The sequence below is a fragment of the Tiliqua scincoides genome, chromosome 5 (assembly GCF_035046505.1).
Source record: "Tiliqua scincoides isolate rTilSci1 chromosome 5, rTilSci1.hap2, whole genome shotgun sequence".
Lineage (NCBI taxonomy): Eukaryota > Metazoa > Chordata > Lepidosauria > Squamata > Scincidae > Tiliqua > Tiliqua scincoides.
The window spans coordinates 66,885,556-66,908,210 of record NC_089825.1 but is presented as its reverse complement, the minus strand read 5'-3'; the positions used below and the strand labels follow the sequence as shown (position 1 = coordinate 66,908,210).

The following is a 22,655-nucleotide window of genomic DNA, read 5'->3' as shown; positions in this document are numbered from 1 at the left end:
TGTCAATGGGCAATTTTCACAATGGAGAGAGGTGAAAAGCGGTGTGCCCCAAGGATCTGTCCTGGGACCGGTGCTTTTCAACCTCTTCATAAATGACCTGGAGACAGGGTTGAGCAGTGAAGTGGCTAAGTTTGCAGACAACACCAAACTTTTCCGAGGGGTGAAGACCAGAAGTGATTGTGAGGAGCTCCAGAAGGATCTCTCCAGACTGGCAGAATGGGCAGCAAAATGGCAAATGCGCTTCAATGTCAGTAGGTGTAAAGTCATGCACATTGGGGCAAAAAACCAAAACTTTAGATATAGGCTGATGGGTTCTGAGCTGTCTGTGACAGATCAGGAGAGAGATCTTGGGGTGGTGGTGGACAGGTCGATGAAAGTGTCGACCCAATGTGCGGCGGCAGTGAAGAAGGCCAATTCTATGCTTGGGATCATTAGGAAGGGTATTGAGAACAAAACGGCTAGTATTATAATGCCGTTGTACAAATCTATGGTAAGGCCACACCTGGAGTATTGTGTCCAGTTCTGGTCGCCGCATCTCAAAAAAGACATAGTGGAAATGGAAAAGGTGCAAAAGAGAGCGACTAAGATGATTACGGGGCTGGGACACCTTCCTTATGAGGAAAGGCTACAGCGTTTGGGCCTCTTCAGCCTAGAAAAGAGACGCCTGAGGGGGGACATGATTGAGACATACAAAATTATGCAGGGGATGGACAGAGTGGATAGAGAGATGCTCTTTACACTCTCACATAATACCAGAACCAGGGAACATCTACTAAAATTGAGTGTTGGGCGGGTTAGGACAGACAAAAGAAAATATTTCTTTACTCAGCGCGTGGTCGGTCTGTGGAACTCCTTGCCACAGGATGTGGTACTGGCGTCTAGCCTAGACGCCTTTAAAAGGGGATTGGACAAGTTTCTGGAGGAAAAATCCATTATGGGGTACAAGCCATGATGTGTATGCACAACCTCCTGATTTTAGAAATGGGTTATGTCAGAATGCCAGATGCAAGGGAGGGCACCAGGATGAGGTCTCTTGTTATCTGGGGTGCTCCCTGAGGCATTTGGTGGGCCGCTGTGAGATACAGGAAGCTGGACTAGATGGGCCTATGGCCTGATCCAGTGGGGCTGTTCTTATGTTCTTATGCCCCAAAGAGATGCTGGCTACTGCCCGAAGCTCATAGGTTGCAGCAATCAGTTTTTGGCGCTGCTACTCCTCTGGGCGACAGGCAGCTCAAGATTGGGCTGCTAGTAGATAGGAATCTCGTTCTTCCCATCCTCATCTCAGCTGGCCTCAGGATGAGACTTTGCAGGGGCTCTCAGCTTTCAGGGTCTGCAGCATTTTCATTCTCTGATTCTTTGGGTTCCCATGGTGGTGGAATGTTCTTCAGAGGTCATGAGCCCCTTGTTCTCTGCTGCTATGATGTATAAGGCAGAGGAGTTGTAGAGCAACATGGAATGTAGCACACAGGTAGCCATGCTGGCAGGTGCTGGCAATGAAGTAAAGGACTTGTATGTGCAGGGTAGGTGGACTGGGGAGGGACCAGTGCAGTGGGTGCCCTGTATTTTATGCAATCTAATGGTTGGCCCATGCAGTGCTCTCTCTGATAGGCCCATGTGCTACAGACTCCCAGCCAGGCGTGCCTGGTTAGGGTGATGAAGGATACTAAATTTTCCATGAGGTGCTCTCGTTCTGTCTCCTGATGTGGCTGGGAGACTGGAGAGCTACTTTGTGAACTGGCCAGTGTGAGTTCTAGAGCTGCCTTCCTCTTTTCTTTTGTCCCTACCATGGATGTTTCTGACCAGTCATCTAAAGATGAATGCCTTGCTGGGTAACCCCCTTGACTGGGCTCAAAACCATCTTGCCTGACTTCTGTGTGTCCATGTGTCAGACTTCTGCTTTACCTGAATGTTGTTGAGGCTCCCCTTGTAACTTGTACCACTTCTTCCCCTGCCAAAAGGGTTCCTTCCAGTTCAGGGGACTTGAACCAGACACAAAAGGCTTTCATGGCTGCCCTTTTCCAAAAGAGCTATTTTCTATCTTTTATTCTGATGTGGTCATAAAGCTATTTCTGATATGTTTGGGTTTATGAGACTGGCATGAAGGGTCTTGAATTCCTGGTAGTGGAACTTCTAGAAGTAGTCTGCTTTTGCTCCTTTGCTGCTTACACCAAGCAGCTCCTGTAGGGCGTAAGGGTGCTGTGGTATCTTTATGTCATGTATATGCACACTCTGTCATTGAAGCATCTCCCCATGGTTGGTGGTGTGTTAATCATTTTCTGTGGCTGGGGGGGGGGGGGTGCAATCATCCCAGAAATGGCTCTGTGCCTGTATGCGCCCTTCCCAACTCAACCTGGCAACACATCTCTGGCCACTGGCATTGGGACTGGATAGATGTAGTGACTGGCTCCATGTATATCAAACTGACTTTGTGCTGACATCAAGTCACCATTCCATGGACATTGGGATGTAATACATGGATGCTGGCACCATTACTAGAGGGATGTACTAGCATGGCAATGCCTGGAATCTGATGGCCCTCCTTTCCTTTCACGCTGAATAGGCTTACGTTATGGTGGTTATCCTGACATTACCCCATAGCTGCTGCACTGTCTGTGTAGAACCAGTGTAGGATTGGGCTGTCAGACACTGAGAAATGTTGACAGAATACAAGGCTACCTTGTCAAAGTTTTTAAAAAAATTTAAGACCTCTTTGGAAGCCCTACTTTCCACTTATGCTCATTGTGGCCTTACCTTTCCCTTCCTGCATGCCCCAGTGCTACAAACATGTTTTTAATTTAAAAAAGGAAGTTGTCAGTTGGAAGCACTGTTGGATAGTATGAGTTTGTGTGCCTATCTAGTTTAAGCCATTTCTGATGAACAGTACATATACACAACAGGGATCAAATGTGTACACCTGTGGGCTAGGCAGAAATGGGTTTTTAACCATACCTAGTGAACCCTCCTCCCAAGACTGAAGAGAAACACAGGGGTTTAAAACCAAGGCAGTGTCAGAGTGATAAGATGTGAAATCCCACTGCACAACCCATGATCATGGACTAGGTAGGCAAGAGCCAAAAGACAACTAGTTTAATAAAAGCAAGAAGAAAAGGAATTGAATCGGATGGAGAAAAAGAATGTGTGTGTAGGAAATGCACAAGTAGGCTGATGGAAAATGCTGGATAGACACACTGAAAAACTTGATCAAATGAATACAATTGGAAACAGTAATACCCAGCAGATGGAGCTGATATGCTGCTCAAGAGAAAAGCACTGAAAACCGCACTATCACTGAACTAGTCAAGTTTGCAAGCTGGCTTGGATTAAAGAAAGAAAACTGCAGAATAAATTCTCTCATATATCTAGCTAAGATTACAGCACATTCTAGGTATCCACATTAATCCAGGAATCCCTACCCTTGCACTCATCAGGGAGTAAGTGGGTGGGATATCTAGTGACTCAACTCCAGATATCTCAGCAGACTTGGGAGAATAAGGTTTGATGATATCATAGAGTTACCTGATTTGGAAGAATGGAACATACCTAGTCTTTCCATCTCACCCCTTTACCTAGATAGAAATCTTTGGCTATCCATTTGGTGGGCACATGCCAATCAGTAAGAAGCTTTTCTGCTCCAGCTAGGGAGAAGGACCCTGAATCCACCAAAGGGTATGGCTGGTTGATAATGGAATGTCAACCAAAGGATAAAGGCTGCGGCAGGCTACTGCTATCCCAATCATTTTGGGACTGCTGAACATGCACAGAGGCTTCTAAGGATTTAAAAGTTCCCAAAAATAAGGAAAAAATAGGCAAAGAACAGCAGGAAACACAGGCCATTCATACAAACGTTTTTACAAAGTCCATCCCTTAGCCCTTTCTCCCCCACAATATTTACATAGCTTTACCAGTTTTCAAAGTTCCTATATATCCTGGTGTGTGTGTGTGTGTGTGTGTGTGTGTGTGTGTGTGTGTGTGTGTGTGTGTGTATCCTATATAGACTGCAACAACAGTAGTCAAATAGTAATTATAACTATGTAACAAAACATTCGTAAGAGCCCTGATGAATCAAAGATCCTCCATGTCCAGAATTCTGATATGAACGTGCAACAGTCTAGCTTTGCCCAATTATGCAGTTCACTCTAGTTAACTGCAAAGCAAGTACCTTGTGATGCATAAAGATCATGCGTAAGACAGCAATGCACAAAATGAGAACAGAATTACACTAATTAATAGTGACATTGTTTCATGTGAGCAGGAAATCCTTCTCGTAAAAATGCTCAGCAATATTGCATACATGGCACACAATGTAATTCTGCGTGGGTTAGTTTTTTCTCAGTTTTTAAGCACTACTTGGTAGTAATATTTTCTAGAGAGCAAGTGAAGGGGAAGAGATGCGAAAGCAACATTAACTCTGCCCCTTGCAGACTGCCTAAGGCAATCTTATGTGAATGTTCCTTGACCAAATGCCAGTGTATTGCTTCTTTTTTAAAATCCACAGGAGAGAAAGAAAAAAAATACGCTCTCATGTTAATAGTTATAAAATGATGGGAATGGAAGACAGTTGTTTCATACAAATATATATTATCTGCAAGGAGGTGGGGGAAGGGTATGGAAAAACTCAAGAAGGGAAGATACTGCTGGTCTTCTGTTTTATCTCTCCTAAGAGACACACAGCAGAACTTTTAATGGTTTTCTAAACAGTGGGGCTTTCGTCTGTTCTTTTAGGAAGCTGTTTCATATTCTTATAATTTTCATTGGAAGGGAATTAAATACTGGAGTCTGGGAGATCTACATGACCTAGTCTTAAATCTTCAGAAGTAGTGAACATGCAGAATTTCACTACACTTAGATGAACATTTGGTGCATCTAAGTCAGGAATATCAACACTGAGTAGCTGCAACACTCCAGCAACTTGAACATGTGACCTTGTATAAACAAAGCACATGCTCTGTCACTGAGCTATGGTCCTCTTGAAGTCTGGAATTCCAACTTATAGTAAAAAGTAAATTGGTAAACATAATTGAGGATTGCAGTTTTATGCTTCAAACTCTTAACACATTTACTTGAAAGTAATATCACTAACTTAAATGAAATGTACTTTACATGAAATGTATATGCATAAATGTGCTTAGGAATGCAAAAGCAACAGAGCATGGTACCAGGCAAAAGCTTCCAAATGGAGCAGCTTCCACTGCTGTCATAGATATTGAGAAAAAAAATGACTTTATGAGACCATGAGCCTTCATTCAACTTTTCACCTCAAACTGCTGTTCTCCCTGCAAGGAAAAAAACCAAGTTGGAAGTCCACCATAGCAAAACAGGCTTGCTTTCCTAAATTTTTGATTAAACAAGATGAAACAAAGCTTTGGAGTCAGGAAAGGAAGGTTAGCTATTGAAGATATTCTGGAGAAATATAGTTGCATTTGAAGTTGTGGATGAAATGTATGGAAATCAAAGGGGTCAATAATAAATCTTATTTAGAATCAAAGGGAAGGATGCAAACATTACCTTAAAGAAGTGGTTCTCAAACTGTCTGGGAGAGTTTGAGAGCCACGAAGTACTTGCGGGGGTGGGGGGGCAACAGCATGATCCCCAGGATCGCACCGCTCAGGGGACTGCAGGGGCTTGGGTGCACTTACCCAAGCCTCCTGCAGCCTCCCGGAGGTGCGGGTAGCCCTGCACGACCTTCTGCAGGGCTCCCCACAGCAGTGAAAGTGAAAGAAGAGCGATCACGCTCCACTTCTGCCTTAGCAGAGGCACTGCCTCCCGCTCCACTCCCACTGTCTCCTCCCTGCCTCCAGGCTGCTCCTGCTCCTTAAGGGAGCAGAGTCCAAGGCCCACAGGCTGGGGTGTCGCAACGCCCCAGTTTGAAAAGCCCTGCCTTAAAGTAGTAAAGTATCTTGTATATAATAAGACTGTGCTGCCCCAGTGGACAGGTTACAATGAGATACTTCTTTCTTCCTCATCTGGGAGAAAACATGCAGGAACACCTCCCCCCAGCGTTTGCAGCTTCCAATAGTTGTGGTAAGATCTGATTGAGACAATGCTCTACATACAATGCTCCTTGAATATGCTATGTAACTGGGGTCCCAGTCCGGAACAGTGTGGTGCCAGCTTACTGCCGGTGCGTACTGTCACAACCGTGCTGTAAAACACATTTGAGAGCCTTTACTGTGAACCCAGAGCTGGAGCTAGCCCAGCGGGAGCCCTCACTGAGCCCACATTCCACCACCTGGCAGTTGTCCGGATGCCAGACAAAAGAGAGGTGAGTAGGGATGTGAGGGGAGACAGGGAGGAGGTGTGGCGGGGGAGGACGGAATTGGGGGAGCTTGGATCCATCAGATCTTGAGTCCTTTGTTGGGCCATGCAGTCCAACATGGGACTCTCCAATTCTGCGCTGGCTCAAGAGCCACTGCAGAAACAAGTTGCCCCAGTGTGGGGCCGCTTCACTTACCTGGGGGAAGGGGATGAAAGTCCCCTTCTGAGGAGTCGCCATGTTGCGGGTTGGATGCTGCAGTAGCCATTTTGGCACCGTGGTAGCCCCATGCTTCAGGCAGCTCAGAATTGGGCTGTTAGACTTCAATTATATCCTCCCCTCCCCCTACTGGTGCAGTCATGCCAAAAATGGGTACACAGTATTGGAGGGGGAATCAGGAGGCTTCAGAGGTAAAAAGGTGATTTACATACCCTTACAACTCTGTAAGCCTCCCGCTCCACAGTGGGTCTCCTTGGACTTGTGCTAGCAATTTCACTACCACATGTCTGAGGATAGAAAGGGGTGGGGAGGCTGCAGGAAAGGGGGACAGGATCTGATGCCATTGGATCCAACCTCTCCCACAGCCTTCCCACCTCCCATTACATCCCTTCCCTGGTCAGTTTTGTTCCCTCCCTGCCTCTTCCCATCTGTCCCGCCGAGTCACCTGCTCTGGCAGGTGACAGGAGAGCCAGCAACACATGTGAGAAGGTTCCAGCCTTCCCACCAGTGTCTTGGCAACTTGCTACTGAACATGCTGTCAAAAAGAGCTTTACGGTGCTTTTTCAGCAATTAGCGCTGGTGGAATGCTCATTCTGACAGCTAAAGTGAAACAGGAACAGGCTGTAAGTGTCTTGAAGTTATCTGTTGTGGTTGCTGTAATATATGTAACATATATAGTATATGCACTACATATACTATTTTATATACAAATACAGCCTAATTGTTTAGAACCATAATTTCTTGAATTCTTGATATAAACCATCAGTGAAAAACCTTGAACCAAAGAGAGCAGTATGATGCATGTTCCACATAGTAAACTTAATACTTTTAAGCCCAAATCCTGACCAACTTTCCAGTACTGGCATAGCGGTGCCAATGGGATGTGTGTTGCATCTTGCTGTTGGGTGGCACTCATGGAGACCTCCTCAAGGTAAGGGAATATTTGTTCTCTTGCCTTGGAGCTTCATTGTCCTTATGTCAGGGATGGAAAGTCAGTTAGGATTGCGCCCTGTTACTTAAGATTTTTACATCTCCAGTAAACAACTTAACTATAGAAACACGAACTGCAACATCTTAAACATCTGGTCCCTCTGCTTTTGCGTAAGAGCCAGGCCCAACCTTTACCATGGAACAGTAGTCAATTGTAGTGACTCTGAACACAATCAGCAATGGCCTTTTGTAGAGTATGAAGGGGTGGTGACTTCCACTATTTCCAAAAGACACGGTCTTCCAATCACCAGTACAGTGCTAGCAGAAAGTAATAACAAGGGTATTTTGATAGACTTTTAATTTACGTACAGTTTCAGCTGTATCCCAATTCCCCACTTTCATGCATAGGGTGTCAATTTAGCTGTTGTGACCAAGTTCTCTGTTTGCTCCACATAAGCTAAAGGAGAACATAATGCCAAACTGCTTGCCATTCATCCTCCCCTGGCTACATAATGCACAAAAATTATACCTCTCCTTTCCAAAGTAATTTACAGTTAGAGTGAACAGTGTACATTAAATAAGTGATAGGCTGTAGTTTTTCAGTAACAGCAGGTATACCCTTGCTAATACAAAACAGAATCAATCAGGGGAAAAAAATACTGAATCCCATCTGCATTTACTTAAGCACCATTGAGCAGAATGGGACTTACTTCTGAGTAAAGGTGCATAGGAGTACATTATAAATATTCCATCCTACCATAAAATGTGTATGAAATGAATGGGCAGCAGGTGGTTTAGAACCACATTTTTTTAACAGAATAATAAAGGGAACTGTATAAAACAAATTTATATACATGTTTCTTTTTTTTGTTCTATACATACAACTGGAGAAACAAGTTTGCCTGTATATAAATAAGTGGCTAATAAGGTCAACATTTCCCAATTTCCCAATCCCAAAACTATATCATACATTATGGTTATTACCCAGTTAAAGTCGTTGATTAAACATATGGGTTTTTATTGGTTACTAACACCTGCATAAATTTGAATATGAATAAAACAACAACTTTGAAGAAAAAAATAATTCTTCCTTTGCTTGCATATGTTTTATAGATGTGTCACATCAGGCATCATTTTAAGAGAAGCCTTCTGGCTGAAGAGGAACGCCTCTTCTAACATCATGATTATTGGAATTGCTTTTATTACCAACCATTCAAAAATCTTTTGCTATTAAGCAGGGACACCTTTTTAACTGATTAAAGATTCCTAGCCTAAAAATAATGATGACAAAATAAGGTCAGCATATACACCAGTTTGGAGGAATCTGGAGTTGGGCTGTAAGGAGCTAAAAAAAGGAAGTTTTTGGATTATACAAAACAGGAGTTTTTTCTCTGCATTTTTGTCCTAGTCAGAGAATGGACTAAAATGAATATTCTCAAAACTAAAAACTATCTAAAAAAATACAATACCTGCTTTGTTATCTGTAATATTTTAATTCCATTTCTACTTTCCTTGGGAACTTGGGCTTGACTGTGATCATGAAAATAACAACATCTTTTGTGTTTCTCAGCTATCAAGACCCTGTCTGGATTTGCTCTTCTCTTTTACAGCTTATAAATTGGGGGTGAGGGAAGGCATAGAAAACAGAAAGTCTTTTAAAAAGTATAAACAAAAGCTAACTTCTTCACAGCCTGTGTTTTACTAATAATCTACATAATTAACTCATGTTCATGAATTTATCTGTTATGAGGCACTGGGCAACTTTCCAAATTCTAGTTTGTTTCACACTTTCCTTTACCATGGCTATTATCTCTCTCAAAAAAGGATTCGTGTGTGCGCGCGCATGTGCGCAAGAGATCACTATGAGCATAGGAAAAGCATTGCTTGCTCTTTTTGCTGTAGTTCTCAGTACTAAAAAACAAACATAGTTTCTGTTTGTTAACCCAAAAGAAGTACATACTGTATTTAAAACCTGCAAGGTGATATTTTTATTGCACCATAGCTATATTGGTCAAAACATTAACAAAATATTGGTCAAATACTTATTCTTGCAGTGGGTAACAAGTACTTTCTTCTTCTTCCACAATTTCTAGATGATCTGCTTTAAATTACAGGTATGAGTATGATAGCTCTAACTATATTTCACTAGAAAGGCATATTCAATATGCCCAGTATTTTCATGGATTGCAAAGCATTTTGTATTGCAAATGTGGAAACTGGAATAGAGCACAGTGACCACCATGAAAGTGGTCATACTTTCAAAAAAAATCTCACAGTACAGAGCTGCACTTAATTACACCTGAATTAAGTGGCAGCCGCTGTAACTTCAAAACTGTTTCTCTTCCATTACAAATAATAAAAAGACTTCACCCATGTACTCTGTCTCTGCCCTGTAATCTGCCCATTCTAACCATGGAAGAGGGAAACAGACAAGGCAAAGGATACATCTCCCTACTGCTGAGGCATTGGATAACCTCAAACTGCAATTCTATAGCTCAGTGGTTCTCAAACTTTTAGTACTGGAACCCAGTTTTTAGAATGACGATTTGTCCAGGATCCACTGGAAGTGATGTCATTAACCTGTGATGTCATGGTCAGAAGTGACATCATCAAGCAGGAAATACTTTCCTGAGAATGCAGCAAGCACCAAAATTGTATCATTTTCCCGAGATAGGCAGGTTATGAATCATTAAATTATTTCTAATTATTCTTTTTAATTTAAATAAAGCAATAAATAAGGGAAGATGAGATGGGTTAAGCCAGCCCTGTTCCACCAAGTGACTTCTCTCTGTAATCTGCCTGCAAAAACCTCAAACCCCCCTCTCCCCCCCCCCAAAAAAAACCCTGTAAAATTTTCATCCCTACCCAATGTCCAGTTCTTATATTAAAGCCAGTTCAGTGCGATTCAGGACAAAATCAATTTTAAATCCAACATGTTTTTTGTTCGGGATGGATTAAGATGCAAAGTTTCCCTCTAAACAGCATTAAAAACCCAGAATGATGAGGGGAGGAAGTGAGACTCCACTGTGAGGGGGGGAGAAGAGAGGAGTCTGTAAAAGATATCAACCCTTTCCAATCAAGCAGTAGTTCTAAACCTATTAGCACTGGAACCCACTTTTTAAAATTATACACCATCAGGACCTACCTAGATTTACAAGACTAAAAAAGAAAAAAAATGGACCAAGGCACAGTCATCTCCTCATGAGTAAATGCACGGTGTCACTCAATTTCACTTTCCATAGGGCTCAATCCATTTTCGCTCATCTGCTATCAGCTTGTCACTTGCAGCTTCATGACCTACCAAGTGGGTTGCAACCCACACTCTGAGAAACCCTTCAGTAGCATGATGCTGGGAGTCAAACTTTGTGCTACACAGACATCTGTGACTGTTACTCTGGGGTGCATGTGTGCTAGGAACAGAAACATAGCACAAGGGGAGGGGATCAAATGGCTACTTTGGGAGAACTCAATTTGGGATAACAGGGTGTACGCAAAGGGCAAAAAGCCCTTTCCCCTGCTCTGCAGCCTTAATCTGAACTGGGCCTAGACAGCAGCTTTTTGAAGAAAAAAATCTCGCAAAAGTCCAGGCAAGAAAGTCTACATAACATGTACTTGACTCTAAGAAACAAAGAGTTCTCACTGCCAATCTTTTCAGTTAAGCCTTTTGTTTTGTAATGAATCCTCTGTGTCTCCTCTAGCAATGATAACCTCATTTTGGGAAAAGCTACAAGGAAGAAGAGTCCTTGGGCCAGTTTGGAGAAGGAGTATGAACATACAAGTGGCATTCACAAGGGAAACCTATCCATTAGGTCTAGCGATGTGGGTTGCATCAACAGCAGATTGTGGGGGGGGGGGGAGATGAAGTAGATTTGGGGTACCCTTAAGCCCAAGTCTATGGCTGCCACTGCCCCCCCTCCAGCATGCCATGGATGCAACCCACACTGATCTGCTTTTGCTTGCTAAAGGAAGAACAAAGTGGATCTCTGCCTCCTCACCACACTCCAGCTATGGTTTCTGCAAACAAAGAAATGCAGATTTCCAGTTTGATCTACAGCAGTATTTCTCAACATTTCTCCTCCGCAGTACCACTTTGCATGGTCCACCTATTGGAAGTACCAAGTAACTAGTAATGATGTCATTGCCAGGCACTTCCAGATTGGGAGGCCAGATGCAAGGCAACAAACACTGGATGAGGCTCAGGGAAAATAGGGCTTTTTCAAGCACGTGCTGGAGCTCTTTCTGCCAAGTTGAGTCTCCTACCACTGCTTGTCGTGTTGCATTGCTGGTCTCGCTGCCAGGTGGCAGGGGTTTGGTGGTCCTGCATGTACCATCAGATACCACCTTGAGTACAATCAGTGGTATGGGCACCACTGGTTGAGAAACACTAATATACAGGAACCATGTGACAGGGACCTCATGAATGAAGGAGTTCCTTCATTTGAACAGTCCCTTTAACTCAAACCAGAAGCCCTGCATTTCTGCAGCTGAAGAAAGCATGTGAGGAACATAGCAAGCTGCTTTTATAAAAGAGACAGTAGATCCGGAGTAGCACTGGGTGGTGTTCTGGGTGGCTGCCACTGAGTTTACAGCACATTTCCATCTTTAGTAACCTAACCTAGATCTGCGTGGGTGCATCAGCCTATTATAAATGAATTGTACCTCTCACATCATGCTGGAATCCATCTACAAAAATAAGTCCATGTGAAAAGAATGAAAATCCAGCTTTCTCCACCAAAAGGTTTTTATATATATGGCACTCATTTTAGGCATAATGAAGGACAGCTGGACAGTTGTTAAGGGAGGCTGTGGGTATCTTCTCTCATACAACCACCTGAAAGCCTGAATGTGAAGAATAAGGAAACAAAAGTAGGCAGAAATGCTCCAGTCACCTGGAGCCTTTTTCTGAGGGGATCCAAGATACAAATATTTGGTAGCCTTCAAGGCAAGGTGAATGTCCCACTCCGCTCACCTTGCCTATATCCAAAGACAGGCCAAGATACAGAAAGTACAATCCCTCCATCCTCTGCTTTGGTTTAACTTTAATGAGCTTCAACTTCACTATTTACCAGGCTTTTCAGTTTGGCCAGGTGGGGAAGTCAGGTTAAACCTCACATAACTTTTGACAGATGGGAAGAATTACATTTTGAAGAATCTGAAACAGTTATCTATAAAGAACTACTAACCAGCAGTATCACTACATCTCTTGATTTTCTCAGCATGCTGTGTCATCATATTGGCATAGCTCTGAATCATCTCCTTTTTTATGTTGTTCACAAAACAAGTGCTTTGGAAGTCTTGTTATATCACAGTCAAAGCTGATAAAACACTGAGTTTAACATAAAACTACTCGCACAAATTTGGTATAAAAACTTGGGACTTTTTCCCCTCTCCATGCTAAAAAGATTATAAATATATTCATTAATCTAAATAAAGCTCCTTCTAGACTATCATGACTGATATTTTAATTTTAGAGGATATCAAATGCCCCCTGACCTTGATGGCATAGAATAATCCTTATAAAACTGGCCAAGAACTAAATATGTGCAAGCCCAGAAGTACTTGCACCAAGACCACTCCCTTAAATGCAATTTTTCCATTTTGAATCAGCACCTGCTCCCAAACATTTTGGGAATGGCTATGAGGATGCCTTCAGAAGGGAGTTTCAGAAATGATGCAAAGCTCTTTACATGAAAGACTACAAGGCTGCCTGTTCTTAATATACATAAACATTTGACTGTAGAAATGCATTAATAACTGATCTATTCAGTTAAACCAGATCCAAGATGGGAAACATTGCTAGCTATCTTTCCTAAAAATCAGTACAGAGTTGTCAGCCTCTGCTAATGTCAGACGATCCACAGGATAACACAAAATTGGACCAAAGAAGATCCCGTTCACCTCCTGTGCCTGCCAGTGGCACAAAACCTACAGAAATATCCTTGTGTGCATCTTTCACATTTCACTAGATGGCAAAACTCCATTTCCATTGCAAGGGCATCAGTTGTGCTCTTATGCCACAACATTAATACTATGTGCTTTGGTATGCAAGACTTGGAGCAAAGTAATGGCTATAAGAGAACTATAACATTGAGGTCAATGCCAGCCAACTCAAAGCTTAAAATATTAATGCTCCATTTGTTAATAGATGCAGTCCTCCTCTCATGAGGACATTTTGTCCAATACAGGATCTAGTGGTTCTGACACTGTACCGATGTTCAGGCATTCAAAAACTGGGTACATTGTATCCAGATACAGAGTCAACAGCAATAAATCAGATAGCCAAGGCCACATAACCAGCATGCCCTGTAACCATAGTCTCTAGTGGCAATCCCGGCTCCAGTACTAAGACCGCAAGCTGCCATCCCTCCTGGTCAAGCTACCACCACCCCCCACCAGTGTGCTGCCATCCCCTGCCTCCCTTCCAGAGGCCCAGGCAGGCAGTGGACACCATCTCCAACCCTCCGAAGGCCTTCAGAGTTCCAAAATCATTACTTCCAGTTTCATGGAGGAAACCGGAAATGTCCTTAAATGGCATTCTGAGGGCTGGGTAAGCATTTTTCAGCCTTCCGAAGCCTTTACAAGGCCTTCAGAGGGTCAGGGAGGCAGCATGCTGCTTCCCTGGCCCTCAGAACACCTCTGGGCGAAAGGCCCTGGGTGGCATGAGAGGGGCACTGCAGGGGATGGATAGCAGCACAGTACCACCACCCCAGCCTGACACCCGGGGCATTTCTCCCTCTTGGCCCCCTCAGATACGCAACAGCAACTCCCCCCATATTTGGTATGATTTGGAACATTGCCAGCATTTCAAATCAAGGGTGGGGGAAGTCTCCCCATGATCACTGCTTGCCTCTGCAGATAAGAAAAGAACACTGGGAGAGCAGGGAATATGGCTATGAAGCACATTGGCACCGGGTAGATGGCTAGCTGGTACTCTTCCATTTCCCCATACCTGGATGCAACATGCTCATGCAGTGGTATACCTAAAAGAAGGCTTCTGTATTAATACTGTATAAGTAACCAAGATAATGGACAGAACTCACAAGTGAGATGGGTGGATAGGGAGTGGCAAACCTACATCTCACACCATTAATCTCAGTTAAGGGCTAGTGTTATGTTATTTCTTCACTGGTCTCAAGAGTTAATTTGTTACCAACTCAGGTTTGGTGAAGACTAGAGATTCTGTCACATTTATCTGGGTCCAGGTTTGGGCAATTCTAAATTCCCACACTTCCACAACAAACTCCCCAAACTCAGCTTCCAAACCAAAGCTCAAAGAATTTTGGTCCAACCTCACCAGTGCTCCCCAACAGCCTTCCAGCTTGTGGAAAATAGATACAACACTGCCTACAGTACACCAAAGAGGCAGTGTATTTTCCAGAGAACTAACAACCCAATCCTATTCCAAGAGGCTCTGCCAGGTGCAGTGATCCCAAAATTGCTACCCCTGCATCAAGCAGCACTGCCAGGGCTGCCAGAGGCCTCCTCTGGGGAAGAGCATAGGATATGGTGAAGCGGGACTTGGCTGGTCCCACCCCCTCTCACCCTGCCCTGCATAATGCCTCCCCCCGTCCCGCCCAGAGCTCCTACCGTGCTCTGGACGCCATTTATCTGGTGCTGAGCTCATTGCCAACTATTGCTGGGCTGGTGGCAATGAAGGGAGAACAAAAGAGCTCCCCCTTGCCTCTAGGGTAAGTGAAGAGTGTTTTGGGGAAGTGGAAGGCTGATAGTGAACGTACTTGGGGGACAGGAGAGCTAAAAAAGGCATTAACCTAACCTTAAAATGAGTCATTACTTGCTCTAACCCAGTGTTTTCTTAACCTTTGTCCCCTGATGAACCACTTCTCATGGTTTATCTTAACTCAAGTACCACCAATACCAATGATGTCAAACCACGGCCCAACCCTTCCAGTCCTGCCATGGTAGCTTCTGGGGACTGCTGGAAACTTTCGCACACTTACTGACTGGCAGTTCACCAGTTCATTGTCTGCAGACAATCAGCTGGTGAGCAGGAGCCTGCCTGAGACAGAAGCTGATCCTCCAGCCAAAATCAGCTCGGAAAGCGGAGGTGGAGCTTCGCGAGAAGCATCAGCTTTGCGTACCACTGGACAGCAATTCAGGTACCACCAGTGGTATGTGTACCACTGGTTGAGAATTGCTACTCTAACCTTTTCACCAACAAATCTGAAAAAAAAGTAAAAAGATCATTTTTAAATGAGAGGCTAATATCACCCAGCTTGCTTGCTTCTAGTTAAGACAGTTACTTAAGTGGAAAATACAGGTGGCATGTATGTAAGTTTGTCTCATTCCAATTATAAACCAAAAAACATCTACACGATGTTGCAATCTTGAATGGAATACCAAGGGCAGAAGACCTACTTAGTTTTTTCCCCTACAGACATTTCTCTGCTCAAGAAAAATGACTGAAAAGGAAAGGTTTAAGCAGCCCTTCCCTCTGCTGGTACTCTACTCAAGACAGCAACCTCCTCTGTCAGCTAATGGTTTAAAAAAAAACTTAGGAGAAAAAAAACATACCTGTAACTGAGCATCTTAGACATTGAAAGATTATTTTTATTTCATTAATTATTTTTTAAGATTTATATCCTTCCTTTTGATCCCCAAAAAGGCCCTCAAGATGCTTTTCAAGCAGCACATATGCATAGGTCTTCATTTTAAAAAATGAGATAAAGTGCAATTCTCTACAGAGATAACTATTTTGCAATCTATATGCAAGCACATCACCCATTGTCTTCAGAAATGTTTGCCTGAAAAACAGCTGTTTGGTTGAGCCTTAAGTCAAAATCATTTCAGTGTACCGGAAAGTACAAATTACATTTTCCAGGATAATGAAAATATTGCCTCATTAGAAAAAGAGTTTTACCAGATAGAAATGCTGACCCTGGTTAAACTCCCTGTATCAAGCTCCCTGAAATATGCTCTTGGTATTATACTACAGGTCCATAATCAATCTTGACAGAGAGAAGATTATATAACTCTGACATCCCCATTTGAAGTAGTAAAAAAAAAAAAAATACAGTATGAAGTGAGCCAGACCACAGTAACACAATCCTTTTACCAATTTGTTAACAGCAAGTAGCATCTCAACATCCAGACCTCTATGCATACTCTTAAAAAGGCAGGCATAATAAAGTTGCATTCCAAAAATACAATAGAAATCCACAGGACATCCATGTTACTATCAAATATCTTAACTGTGATTAAGGCCCCAATCCTACCCTTTTTCTCCCCTGCCGATGCAGCCTCACCAAGGAGGCTGGTGGGGGAGCCATGACGTGATGGGTAACGATAGTAAGGTAAAGTTTTACTTATCCTACTCTTCCACACTATTGTCTTCTATGGGTTTACTTGGAAGTGCACCAGTTCTTTGGTTGGCACAAGTCCAAGAGACCAGTGCTGGAGGCACGGGATATTGGCAGCACAATACCTGCCTGCCTTTGACATGCCTACAAGAGCCCTTAATGTCTGCCCAGTTCTACCTATACCCTGCTCCATTCTGCCTACCCTCTGCATCCACAGCCAGCATACCTTTGCAGATGGACACAGTGGAGTCTGTCAGCAAGCCTTTCAAACTGCTGTTTGCAGTGGTGCTTCTAAAATAGCCACCAACTGCACATGCTTCCAAAACCAAATCTATGACAGTGGAAGGCTTTTCTGCTGCTGTAAATCTCTTCGCCCGGCAGCCCAGTCCTGCATAGGAGTGGGCTGGAAGAATTTTAAACTTTTTTTAAAAAAAATTTGATGACAAATGAATTAAACAATAATCAGAACTCTCCCTGTTAAAAAATTTTTTTTGCTAAACAGAAAGGTTGTGGGTCTGCAGCACTACAAGTTTAGGAAGGATGTGAAATAAACTTGTGAAAGTCTCAAAGAAACCAATTTGAGAACAGAAAAGCCAACTGGAGGAGAGAACTCAAAGTGAGTAGCCTTCACATCACCACTACCATTGGCTTACCATGAATTCTTCCAGTGTCTGGTAGATTTTCCCTCGGAACTCACAGTAGTTCTTCCTTTCCTTGCACTGTGGGCAACACTGACTAGTATCAATATGAATGCATCGAGGGTGGAGTCTTGGGCACTCAGGTTGAATGCACAAAGGGCCCTCTTCAGTACAAAGGCAAGGGCATGCAGAAGGACCAGGAGTAAACTTCTCACCAATCGCATAAACAAAGCCACTCTCATCCACACAGCCTTTCCCACGATAGTCTGGATAGGCATATTCCTCTGGAGGTTCAGGGGTAGTACTAGCAACAACATCCAAGAGGGAGGAATCTTCAGCAGCTGGAAGCTCCTCTTGAGTACCATCCATTTGCTCTTGGGCTTGGAGGCTCCCAAGCTTACTGCTAGTTGTCTGGCTAGTCAAAACTTGTTTTTGCTTAGTCCAAGATTCCTTATTAGAATAATTTCTGTTGCCTTTGCTCTTCCAGTCTCTGGTGCCTTCCTCCCTCCCATTCCGGCCCATTTCATTCATTTTCCCGGGTCCTGTCTGATTCTGGCTCTCCCGGGCTGACGTGTGGTCCCTCTTTTCTTGACTCGCTTTTATCTCCTGCTTGTCTTGAGCCTTGGTCAGTTTTTGCAAAGGTGCAGTGGAGCTACAGAGTGCAACCATCAGGCAGCAGGTCACAAGGAGGGAACTAGAGAGAGCCCCAATTGCCATCGCAGTAGAACTGGGCATCACCTATGGCATCCCAGAGGGGCAGGACACACTTCATTCACATCAGAGAGAGTTGTCCTGTCAATCCACAGTCCCTGGAAAGAAATTAGTTAGGACACTTCAATTTACAGTCTGAATTTTCTCATAGTAAACAATGTATACCTTTACCTGCCATATATAAAAGGGAAAAACAGGCTGTAGAAGTCTTAAACCTGAGGAACTCAGCTTCAAATTGTAGCACAGTCATGAATACCTGGGCTGCTGGACAACATTTTTGCACAGGTTGATTCTTCTCGATCTCAATTCCCTTGTCTCTGAGTCAGGGACAATGACTTATATCATCCTTAAAAGTTTGCAGAAATTTAAAAAGGGGTAAGTCTAAGATGTGACACCTTAATGACTGTAAATCACTAGAGGAGAAAAATAATTATGCTTATGGCATTTAAAACCATTCATACAAAAAGAAATACTTTTTAAAAAATTACATTGGTTGGGACACATACGTACGTTGGAGAAAGGAGGAAAAGGAGGTTTATACAAGGCGTTATCCCAAGATAAAATAAGCCTTGAACAGCTTTAAAAATCTTACATTTGAGGAAAAATAAAATCATAGCTGGCTTTGTGCAAACTGAATGTACAGTACACAGAAATAAGGGAAGCTCCCCAAATCACAGCAGAGTCCAGAACAAACATCCACCAATATATTTCTGTTTTTTGACTGCATGCATCATGATTTTCATTAATCTCTCTCTAAATCTGAGTAGAACAGCTGTCTGCTAATCAGTAAAACTGTAATAGTTATTTTAAAAACCTGTACCCAAAAAGCCTACAAAGTCACAAGCAAATTTCAACACACTGAAGCCAAACTTGTGGTGAATCCTCCAGAGCAGAATTTCCTAGTTTTTTTCTTTCTAATGTACAGAATGCTTGTACAGTAATTTGAGAATTCTGCTGTACAGGGTTATTTAGAAAATTAGAACCATCAGTGCCAACTATAAATTGCCTAGATTGAAATTAATCAAAAGGGCACATTTAAAAAGGATATCATCTACCCTCTCATCAGTATGTAAAATATGCAATCTCCTCTGCTGTTTGCCAACTACAAATGAATATTCCAACTATCTGTACTCAATTCCCTTTTCTGATGTAAATGCATTGCAAGTCTTATTTCATATGCTGAGTTCACAGTAGAAACCTACCATGGCAGCAAAACAATGTTACAGTTATTCCAAATTTACTCCCACCAAAATAAATGACTCAAGATTAAGCAAGCATAAGCAATCTGAAGTATTATCTTCCTCATCTCTTTGCTATATAGTACTACCCATCTCAGATTCTCATGGCCATTTAGATTAACAGAAAGATTGTTTCAAGGCCAACACTACATCCTCTTGTGTGGGGTTCTTGGGGAAAGATCCCATGTGCTAAAATGCAAGAAGAAAAGCAAACCCATAAATACCTTGCATGCCTACACACAGGGATATTGAGAAGACCCTAAGCAAGGGAAAAGAAAATAAGAGTCATCGAGGTAGGGTGGACAGTGATGAACCTGACAGCCTGGTGGAATAACTTGACAAGTCAGTTATTTTTCAGTTATTTTGGAAACAACTGGTTTTTTTGCATTGTAAAGACTAATAAATTTATTCTGGCATGAGCTCTCAAAGGCAAGAGCTTACTTCATGAGTTCTGATGTAGGGTCTCTCCACAAGAGCTTTAGGCTGGGGCAGAAGATAGTTTTCTCAGAGAACTGAAGGTGGTTTGAGAGAGGTACCGCCGTTTGTGATCCGACCACTAGTCCCTCTTTCACTTCTAGTAAACAGGTTTTTGAAGCACCACCAAAAAAAGAGAAGGAAAAAACCCTCACAAGATGCTTGACCAGAGGCAACAGTGCAACAATTTTAATATAGACAACCACAGACGGACAATGGAAAGTGATGCCTCTTCTAACTCTCTCAAAAATATTTTGTCTGGCTCCAGTCTTGAATCTAGTTACTCGATTGCAACAACCTAATATAGCTACTCTGTTGAAATTTAGTTTTTAGGCTCAGTTTCTCCATCTGCAAAATGGGAAGCAATGCCTAAGTATAAAGGTGCATTTACGAGGATAAAGATTGTACAGCACTTTGCCTATTTCAAAGAACAGAAATGAATGATGACAAAATAGTATGAATGATGAATTGAAGGGTTCAGTCAGTTGGGCAACTACTAAAAATATGAATACTGTTTGTTTCTGGTGAATAAGATAGGATTGCACCACAAGTCATACTGGACACTATGGGCTTACTTCTGAGCAAGGTAAATAATGCTGTTTTCAAACACCTCTAACTATAAGACAAAGAAGAAGGCAGATAATTAGTATTGCCAGGATCAAACATCCCCACATACACACAAATAGAATATCTTGCTATTTATGGAGACACCCTCACCCCCCCCTTTATCCAGCATCCACACCATGCACAGGTTGCATCCACACAGTGCACCAGGTTGTTCTTTACAGAAAGACGTAAACAAAAAGACAGGTTCCTGCCCGGAGGAACTTGCAATGCGAGTTCTGGGATTTTTTGACAGAAGTAGTGAGCAAAGGTAAGTGTAACACAGAAAGACTACATTCAAAGGTTGCAGATGACATGGGTTTAGGGGCAAGAGCCCAATCCTATGCCAGTCTACTCAGAATATATATAATTCCCATTATAGCCAATGAGGCTTACTATATCCCATTATAGCCAATATAATGGGATATATCCCATTACTTACTATATCCCAATGAGGCCATATCCCATTATAGCCAATGAGGCTTACTCCCAGGTAAGTGTGGCTAGGATTGCAGCCAGCGAACCCAATCCTATGCATGTCTACTCAGCAGTAAGTCCTATTATAGTCAATGGGGCTTAGGTAAGTGCGGATAGGATTGCAGCCAGAGAACCCAATCCTATGCATGTCTACTCAGGAGTAAATCCCATTAGAGTCAATGAGGCTTACTCCCAGGAAAGTGTGGATAGGACTGCAGCCAGAGAACCCAATGCTATGCTTGTCTACTCAGCAGTAAGACCCATTATAGCCAATGAGGCTTACTCCCAGGTAAGTGTGGATAGGATTGCAGCCTTAGAGCCACATCCTATGCATGTCTACTCAGCAGTAAGTCCGATTATAGTCAATGAGGCTTACTCCCAGGTAAGTGTGGATAGAATTGCAGCCAGAGAACCCAATCCTATGCCTGTCTACTGAGGAGTAAGTCCCATTAGAGTCAATGGAGCTTACTCCCAGGAAAGTGTGGCTAGGATTACAGCCCAATCCTATGCCTGTCTACGCAGCAGTAAGTCCCATTACAGCCATGGGGCTCGCTCCCAGGAAAGTGTGGACAGGACCGCAGCCTCGCTCTGTTGCAGCAGAGGGCTGGTGCCACCAGCAACCTGGAAAGGCGGCTCGGGCTGCAGCCCGCACAAGGCAACTTTTCTGCTTCCCGCCAGTGCCGGAGACCAGAACGGAGGACTTTGCTTTACCTTCGTCCACATCGCCCGAGCAAGGCAGGTCCTTCCCCTCCATGTCAGCCCCGCCGGCCGGCTGCTCCTCTGCGCGGGGGAAACGGCAGCGTCCCTTCCGCTCCCATCCTCTGTCCTGGGGGAGAGGGGCGGGCGCCGGGGCTGCCGCTGCCTCGTCTGTTCCCGGGCGAAGCAAAGGAGCCTCAGCACCAGCCGCGCCACGACGCTCGCACACGCCGGCTCGGCCCCGTGGGGAGCGGGGAGGGAGGCTGGGTCCTCCTGGGCGCTGCTCACATTGCGGCTTCCTCGCGGCGCCCTCCCCGCCTCCAGCGAAGCATTCCCCAAAGGGCTGCACTGCCAGCTGTTCTTGGCGGAGCTCCGCGCCCTCCTCCAGCCAGCCAGCCAGCCCCTCTCCCCGCTGCTGCTGCTGCCGCCGCCTGCCCCGACCGCCGTCCCAGACCGAGAGCGAAGCGCGCGGTCGGCCAGGCGTCTTCCCGCAGCGCCTCCCGCCAGAAGGCGCCCGAACTGCAGCGAGCAGCTGCCTGCCTCACTCCGACTTCCCGCCTTCGCCGCTGGGGGGGGGGCGCGAGGCGCAGGCGTCGCCTCCTAGCAGGACGCGGAGGGAAACTGGTGGCTCATGAGAACACCGCTGCCAGCAACGCGCCTCCAGGACCACCATCGAGCGCCCTGCGCTGGGCAACACGCTGCCAGCCCCCTTTGCAGAACCCCCCAACAAGGGGGCTTTCTCTGCGGAAACAGCGTGCCCCCAGCAGCCTCGCAGCCCAATCCTAGCCACACTTTCCTGCGAGTAAGCCCTGTTGACCTTAATGGCTTAATGCATAGGATGGGGCTCTAAGGCTGCAATCCTGTCCATACTTACCTGGGAGTAAGCCCCATTGACTCTAATGGGGCTTACTTCTGAGCAGACATGCATAGGATGGGGCTCTAAGGATGCAATCCTGTCCATACTTACCTGGGAGTAAGCCCCATTGACCCTAATTGGACTTACTCCTAAGTAGGCATACATAGGATGGGGCTCTAAGGCTGCAATCCTATCCATACTTACCTGGGAGTAAGCCCCATTGACTCTAATGGGACTTACTCC

The 22,655-nt window shown here is 44.1% G+C and overlaps 1 protein-coding gene across 1 annotated transcript in view; it reads right to left on the bottom strand.

Moving 5' to 3' along the window:
* VWC2 (von Willebrand factor C domain containing 2) overlaps window positions 1-18,092 on the bottom strand; it is a 70,517-nt gene extending 52,425 nt beyond the window's left edge. Inside the window, exon 1 of the mRNA XM_066631223.1 lies at window positions 17,373-18,092. Within this exon, the coding sequence (XP_066487320.1) occupies window positions 17,373-18,092 (720 nt within the window). The remainder of the gene's footprint in view (window positions 1-17,372) is intronic.
* Window positions 18,093-22,655: the final 4,563 nt, after the last annotated feature.